Here is an 8,670-nt window from a genome sequence, read left to right as displayed (position 1 = left end):
AAAAATGCCAAGTCGTCTGAAATACGCACATGGAGTGCTTATTCCCGATGATGAGTGCAGATATGTCAGAAGTACATTGTGCGGTGGCAACCAGCGATCAATCACCAAGGAAGTCCTTACAATAAAGCTACGACTCTACATCATAGGAGAGGCCAGAATCGCATTCAACGTTTTTGGAAGAGCCCCTCCCCTGAGTGCCAAAACTTGAAAATCATTGCACCTTCGCTGCGTAGCTAGCACAACTCTTTATTCTGCGCTGTGCAAGCAACCATGTTTTGATTTATTTGTCACGGCATATTTACGCATTCACCGAAAACAAATTTGAGAGGCAGTTGCGTTTGAAAGGCAAATTTCTTGTTTATGAACAGTGATTCATGCGAGCAAACTGAGAACCCTGGACGGCGCTTGCCCATCGGGCCAGGCTCTCGCAGATATTGACGGCTCAAGTCGAAAGCAGCACTAATATCTAAGCCTTGGTTGCAATAAATTCCATGTTCGGATGGGCGTTTCAAGGACGAAGTCGATACAAAGCATTTATCTGGAGCAATATGAACCTAATAGCCGGTGCGCTCTGAGAGAATAGTCCTTATGACAACGAAGTTACATCGCACATATTTCACAGCAGTTTCGGAAACTGAAAGCAATTGGTGTGATTCATAAGAGCGACCCTGTTCCGAAAAATCACTATGATAACTTGTCTGAGATAATCAGCAAATGCTCGCTATCGTGGAAGAAAAACCGCGAGCTGTTACTGCGATAACAATTTCACTCACAGACTTTATTTAGCAAATCGGAACGTTATTGATAAACGGCGGAGGACTTAAGTTATACATCATGGTCATAAAACTGTATCCTCCACCACCACACGTGCATTTATCACAATTTTAATAGTGACAGTGCAATCTTTTAATACGAAACTAGTTTGGTGAGTACAAAATGGCGTGATTAAGAAACACGTACCTGAGGTAGCTGCCGCTCACCTTGTGTGGTGCCTCCGTACATAAAGCGTTCGACTAATGAGTAAGCCATATTACATTGCATTCCTGGTAGTGTCCACATATTCATTTCGTTGAAATGCGGAAACTGCTTTGCACGGTTTCAATTTTCAGAGCAGTTAGATGGGGCTAATATTTTGAAAATAATTTCTGAGCCATTTCCTCTATATGGAGATTGTTGTAAGTTCAAGACAAGCCTAATATGTTGAACATCAGTAAATTATGCAACCGTATTTTATAGAATAAAACTGGTCTACGCTATGTTCTCACATTTGGCTCGGGCTGCAACTTTACAAAAGGTAAGTGTAAGAAGCAGTACTTGTTTACAGCGTTTACGTGAGTTATCGTTCATGCATACCATCATGGCCATGAAGAATTGAAGCCTAGCCCCACCTGTCTGAAATATGTTTTCTGATACACTATAAAGATATGAGCGTAACTACATTGTACCAATAATATTAGTAGTGACTTTTCAGCGCTATAAGAGAGGCCCTATACATATTTATTTTATTCATTCACATATACCATCTGCCATTTTAAAAGAAGAAGTTTGCAAGAGTCGAAACATCATCCATAAACTAAGTGCATATGAGATGCAAAATATATATGTAGTAAAGAAACAACGTGAAAAAAATCAATGTTAGGGAGATATAGTCGAATAATTAACGTAATATGGTAACAATTTTGAAAATTCATCATGTGGTAACTTTTGCAAGGAACCCTCAAGGCTATTCCAGATCACAATAGTGAAGGGAAAGAAAGCAAATCCTGAAACAATCAATCTCTGCATTAAAATAGACAGCGTAAAGAGGATGACTTGTCCTGGTGGGCCTAGAAGGAGGGTCGTTGTGAACAAAAGATGAGTCAATAATAGGTTTCCCATGAGCACCCCTATGCAGCAGAACAACGTTGTCATAAGAACTTTTATATGTTAAATGATTCAACAGTAGCTTGTTAGCGTAACCCGTGTGTGAAAAATGACAGCGATCCATTCGTAACAGACTGTTGAAGCAAACAAAATGCAGTGCTTCTATGACAAAATCTATACATAGGCTTTGGTGCAATATGATAGCGCAGAAAGCGCCCTTTGACGATTATCACGCCCGACGCCCTCTAAAGTCCTTCCGCGTCTGCCTCTTTCTCTCGTGAGAAAGTGGAGCCCAGCGTGGCAGCGTTAACCAGTCTGAGCACATCGCCGACCTGAATCGCCTTTGCAGAGATGCGCTCGCATTTCCTAGTGTATCCTTTTATTTCTTTTTCACGGGGGTTGGTCTTTATTCCTGGCACATCTTGGTCATTGTTCACAAGATTCTTCACCCCACCACTTCTTTTCTTCTAACCTTGGTTTTCGCTTTCACGGCTGGCTCTGCTTTCTGTTTCCTTTTAATTCGTAAACTGAGGGAAAGAAAAGAAAGCCATGCACTCGCCTCCGCGTTCAACAATAGTATCTCGGCACGCTTCAAATATGCCGATTATTGCGCAGTACATGTCGTGACGAGACAATTTTTTTTCTACTGTGAAGAAAGCCTCGACGAATGAACGGCGGCGGTCATATTTTCGTATATAAGCCACCCAGAAGACGCTCTGGGCATCAGAACAGTTGTGAGGCTCTTAGAAACAGTTCGCGGTTTCCATCGGAGACGTTCCTTTCGAATCAGTATGCAAGCTCTGGTAAGTGGAATGTGCTACACTGCTTTTGGACTACATCTCAAGTCTCCGCGAAGGTCAGCAGCTACTGCAGCTTGGTGTTGGCTCCTCGTCTACCGCTTTATTGCGATATTCTACGTTGTGGCAACTGAATCAACAAGGCAATCAACTATTCAGGGTGGTCGTCTAGTGGCATAGATGCGCTATTTTAATGATCTGGTATAAGATATGCATCTTCAGTGTTGCTTCGTAACATGTGCGCATAGTGAACCTTCCTCAGTTTCACTATGCGTATATAGCGCATAGAAGCTTGGGAACAGTGGACTTAGGCTGGACCTCGGCTAACTCCGCTGACCACACTATTTTTGCAACAAAAAGCACATAGTTGTGCTAAAGTTTATTCTTTGTGGAGTGTCTTGATGTAATGTCGGGGCAATTTTGCTATGACTTTCTGTAAGTTATTCTGTGAAATTATTGCTTACCACTGGAATTTTTATTTTTCATATAACAGTGTGGAATACATATCGCGGTCATAATTAGTGTTTCATCGGCAAAAACTAGAACACAAGCCTATACGTTCTTTGGTGAGACTCTCGTTATCACGGCTTGACAATAAATTCGTGGCCACTGATCGTGTGAGGCTAAAAAATAGTCAGAGACGTTTAGGGACCCACACAATTTCTTTGATATCTTTCGAGGCATTGGTATTTAATGTGCTCAGAAACAAATCCAAGACGTGAAATGCATTTGAGGCATTTTCACTTTGTCTTGGTCAGTGAGCGCCACTTTTTCATCATCCCCCTACAACAACATAATAATAATTATAAATAATAATAATAATAATAATAATAATAATAATAATAATAATAATGTTTCTTTTTTATCAATAGTTTGATGAAGGTTTGATGAAATCAGATGAAATCTCCCAGGGTACTTCACTATACATCGCCACAGCTTAGCTCTGCTAAAGCGTTCTCACTTTCAAGACAAGCTGTAACAATTTGTGGTGCAGAAGAAGGGTGAAATATTCCTTCAACAAGGCATTTTGTTCAGTTAAACTAAGTGTTGTTATTGAAGTCGTGATTTAATGGTTCTTTACGCAGAAACTGATCCCATTGATTACCGTCTTCCTTGGCTTCTGCTCAACGACGTCTTTCGGCGGAGGCCACAGCACCCATAGCACTCGGGCTGTCATGTCTCGGCGCTTCAAGACTGGATCTGTGTACCTGATCAAGAGCTTGCACGCGGTGCCGAGTCCACCAAAAAAGCGGCGTGGTGGAGGCAACAGCTGGAAAGGCAGCAGTGGTGGTGGAGGGGGAGGATGGAAGGGAGGAGGCGGGTGGTCTGCTGGAGGTGGGGGAGGTTGGGACATGGGTGGTGGGAATGGCTGGTGGAAGACCGGGGGTGGTGGTTGGAACATGGGTGGCGGAGGAGCAGGCTGGAAGACTGGAGGTGGCAGTGCTGGAGGTGGTGGAGGCGGCTACGGAGGAGGCGGGAGTGGTAGGCTACTCTCGAATAATTCCCTGTTTTTGTGCGCGTCGTGGTAGTATCTAGTTGCGTAACTTTTTTCTTTTCAATGAAACTAGAACCCCGGACACATGGTATTAGCGTTGCGTTATTTCTCTGAGTTCTTCCTCTGTATCAGCCTAGAATGTTGTAACTTGGCTTCATCTAGTGCAATTGCTTTAGAAACTTCAACCCATTTAGTATTACTGGTAGATTTAACTAGTTCTGGAGAATGGCTCCAGTCACGGAAGGTGTTGGACTAGCACGTGGCTTCAAGTGTTTGTGCTCACTGCACTAGAAGTGATATTCTGCACTGCAGACTTTACAAAATACGCAGCCTTAGAACCTATAAATGGAGTATAATGCATTCTTTTAAGAGTCATGTATTTTCTAAGCGTAATTTGGGGAAGCGAGATATGATGAAATAAACAAATTATGCACAAATATAGACTAGAATGTAGTTTCCCCTCTAGTAGATGTATGCAGTCGTTTAGCCTGAAATAACTTAAAAACACGTTGCAAGACGGCTGTGATTATAAGAGCCATCCAGCACGGATACCACGTGCGGTGACATATGTACTTACCTAGCTCTATACCTATCTATTTAGTGTAAAAAAGGAACAGAAATGTATGTCAGGGTGCTTGATTCCCATGTTTGGCATACTCATTTCAGTTTCTGACTAGGCAAACGATAGCACATATTCATAAGTATATGCTTCTAAGTAGTAATAATATGTACAAAAACTCACTATGCTCACATTTAAATATGGGCAACAGCGTGAGCAAAATAAGGAAAATAAGTAGATATCTACTTGCGCAAAAGTGCTCAAGAATTGTACATGTGAGCCCACGTACTATCAAAAACAAGAGAACGAAGGAGTTTCGACGTACATCTTGTTCAAAAGGTATATGTACTGAAGCCGTAGTGCAACGCTCTTTCTGATGTGAAGTACCCTATGACGTCCCATATATATGCTTATATCTACAATATAACAGTTATGACGATTCCTGACATAGTTTAGGCACAGCCTTTAACGTTCACTTTGGAAACGAAACACAGATTATACATAGATTTTTTGATGGAAATGTTAAACCACATTAGTGTATAAAAGTAACCCTAAAAATCCGAGTTCTAAGCCATGTGTGTATAAAGTTTCCGTAAAGGTAATGTCATTGCCTATAACAAAATACAGTTTGAATTTCTGGTGGTTTTTCGAAAACTTCTTCGAGCTGTGCGTAGGTTGCACGTACAAAACTCACACGTGATCAGACCTTGCAGTAGCGGGTGGTTGCGTCAGTAAAACCTTGAATGTGATCAGAATGTTTCCTCTAAAATTTGAAGAAAACGCAAATTGAATTGAGAGAATAAATTCTCAGCATATTGTACTTTTGGCGTTTAAAGTTACGTTTTCAGAAGAACCTTCTTTGACATCTTTATACACTGCAATTGTGATATTTCAGTCGAAACCATGCAAAACTGGTCCCGTCAGGGATGATTTTGAAAGAAGGAAACGTTCTGCACAAATGCAAATGGAGGTGTTTGTATAACAGAAACACGATAATGATTGATCACATTAAGTTACAGCGTAATATGTGTGACATGTGTCGGGCAAGTATGAACAATTAGAAGAAGCACAGGAATCAATAACAACCAAGTGGAGTCATATGTGTTGAAACCTATTCTTTTCTCTCGTCTAGGGCTGCTCGAGATTTTTAATTTGAGCATAATTGATAACGGCTGTAGCCAAGACTATGCTTAGGGTCGTTTCTCGCCAGGAAGCTTTTATCTCTTGCACTCTTTCTATCATCATGTAGGCCGTGGTGGCACCAGTGACGACCTCATCGTCATCCAAAACGCGCACGCTGCTCGTGACCCTGGTATTACCGTAGAATCTGATGGAGGTGGAGGCGGAGGAGGGAACATTGTTGTAGCTGAGGGTGGTGGCAGTGGTGGTGGAGTCGCTGATGTCGAGATCCAAGGAGGCTACGGTGGAGGAGGTGGCGGAGGAGCCGACTACGACATCAGTGATGGTGGTCCCTGGTGGAGCCGCTAGCCGAGCCAAGAACTGCATTTCCACTTCACTCCCATGTACAGACTACTCATCCGATTTCCCTGATCACCAACTTACCATTTTTTGCATAATGTGCTGTATTTGTTTTATTGGCATTTTTCTCCAGTGCAGTTTGCCACGTATCTTGTGTGACATGCATGTGTGTTTGTATCACTGGTGTGCTTAATTGCGTGCATTTGACCCTGTCGGCACGTTTAACAAGTCAACTTCGCGTAGTTTTTACGCCTTGAAAAAACGGGATCATAAGAATACATGAAGTTTCTGTGTTAGAAAAATCGACGCCAGTACGGTGTAGAAGAAACTCATCTTCCGCTGTGCGGTGAAGGCCGTTTCATCAGCGTATAGACCAGCTCTCGCTGCTGAACAATGTGCGTGGAGCAAAGCTTTGACGGTACGCCGCAATAGCGGATAGCTCAAGAACTAACTTCACTTTTGAGTGTATTAGTCTATCGAAGGAATGAATAAAGCTCATAAAGAGAGCACTGCGTGTTTCTGACTCACTTGTGTTTGTTTATTTTCTTGGTTTCTACATCTTATTAGGAGCACGGCAACCATTTTCCTCATCCACTTCTTAGAAATTTATTAGAATTTATCTCAACAGAACATTTATATTCGTAACAGCTAATATTGACCAATAAACCTACCTTAGTGAAGTCGTCTATGCGATTAATAATCACACTTGTATAAGTTATTCAAGCTAACGTCGACTATTGGTAAGCTTAACAATGTACCCAAATGACTTAGCCATTTATATATGAGATGTCTTTCCATTGTCATGACAGTGCAGAACCTCCTGGTCCGAGCAGTACGGAATAGCAAAATGAAAAAAGAGGCTGTTTTGATGTTCTATACAAATCCCTTACATTCATAACATTCATGCATGGGAATATGAGTATGTAGAGCGTCCGCAAAGTGGTGCGGACCCCGGAATCACGGGGTAGAATGCTTTTACGCCGCGTCGGACGATGGGTAACCTGCTGTCGAGAGCCCTACTGAAGGAGCACGGTGCATGCGCGTCCGGTCATATCGGGTGCGTCTCTCATGTCACGTAGTCTGACGTGGTGATAGCGTTCCAGAGAGAACGCACTGATGGAGCAGGGCGCATGCGCGTCCCGTCATATCAGGTGCGTCTCTCATGTCACGAAGTCTGACGTGGTGATAGCGTTCCAAGAGAGAACGCACTGCAGAGTGGGGAGCATGCGCGTCCCGTCATATCTGGTGCGTCTCTCATGTCCGTAGTCTGACGTAGTGATAGCGTTCCAAGAGAGAACGTACTGATAGAGCAGGGCCCATGCGCGTCCCGTCATATCTGGTGCGTCTCTCATGTCCGTAGTCTGACGTGGTGATAGCGTTCAAAGAGAGAGCACACTGAGGGAGCGGGGCGCATGCGCGTCCCGTCATATCTGGTGCGTCTCTTATGTCACGTAGTCTGACGTGGTGATAGCGTTCCAAGAGAGAACGCACTGATGGAGTGGGGCGCATGCGCATCTCGTCATATGTGGTGCGTTTTTCATGTCACGTAGTCTGACGTGGTGATAGCGTTCGAACAGAGAACGCACTGATGGAGCGTTCTGATAAAGCGGGACCCATGCGCGTCCTAATATATCTGCTGTATCTTTCATGTCACTTTGTCTGAAGTGGTGATGGCGTTCGCAGACAGACAGTCGATTGGGTGTCACTGTATGGTGGTTTTGGGACGTGAAACCTCATATATCAGTTATCAGGGTGTCACTGTCTTCTCAATCCAATCTGCGCTGTTTACGTAGCCACTGTGGCGTGGCCGGCTCAAGCGCCTGGTCCGCATTTCTTTTTACGTCAATTAACTATGCTAACCAGGCCTACGTAGCATCATATAACCCAATATAACTAGCATAATTAGGTATTATGGTGACACCATGTGGCACCAGCAGAAAACTTAGCAGCCCAGCTTGCACTTGCCGCGTTAAGCCAAGTTCAAACATAGCTCAATCTAATAAGACGTACTCAAGCATGGTATCGCCTAACAGACCTTGTGACGGAAACCTTGTGACGGCGGCTTTCTTTTCGGGATCAGGTCAAACGCCTTGGGCGCTGATGACATGTCGAAGAAATTGAAGCTCTTCGAAACCGAATTGACACTTATCTGGCTTGATAGTCACGTCTGCCGAACGGAATGCTTCTAAAACAGACCGAAGGCGCTTCATGTGCTCCTCGAATGTTGCGGCGAAGATGAGCACGTCGTCGAGGTACACTAAGCAACACTGCCACTTCAATCCGGAAAGTACAGTGTCCATCATGCGTGGGAACGTTGCCGGCGCCCAAGAGAGTCCATTAGGGAGAGCCTTAAATTCAGACAGTCCGTCCTCGATAATAAAAGTCTTCTCATGATCCCGTTCATCAACCTCGATTTGCCACTATCCGCTCTTGAGATCTAGTGATGAGAAGAAGTTTGCACACCGAAGTCGATCTAA

General features: G+C 43.6%; 1 protein-coding gene across 1 annotated transcript; it reads left to right on the top strand.

Moving 5' to 3' along the window:
• The first annotated feature begins 2,546 nt into the window (after positions 1–2,546).
• On the top strand, positions 2,547–6,716 carry LOC119187691 (uncharacterized). The gene is made up of 3 exons (XM_037435769.2): positions 2,547–2,666; positions 3,746–4,142; positions 5,964–6,716. Exons 1-3 carry the CDS (start codon positions 2,655–2,657, stop codon positions 6,200–6,202), a joined length of 648 nt encoding a protein of 215 aa, XP_037291666.1. The 5' UTR covers positions 2,547–2,654; the 3' UTR covers positions 6,203–6,716.
• Positions 6,717–8,670: the final 1,954 nt, after the last annotated feature.

The sequence above is a fragment of the Rhipicephalus microplus genome, chromosome X, assembly GCF_043290135.1.
Source record: "Rhipicephalus microplus isolate Deutch F79 chromosome X, USDA_Rmic, whole genome shotgun sequence".
NCBI lineage: Eukaryota > Metazoa > Arthropoda > Arachnida > Ixodida > Ixodidae > Rhipicephalus > Rhipicephalus microplus.
Note: the sequence above shows the minus strand (reverse complement) of the source record. Positions and strands in the feature narration are given on the sequence as shown.

Coding starts and splice junctions, on each gene's coding strand:
- LOC119187691 (XM_037435769.2), top strand. Junction 4,143..5,963: donor CTACGGAGGAGGCGGGAGTG/GTAGGCTACTCT, acceptor ATCATCATGTAG/GCCGTGGTGGCACCAGTGAC.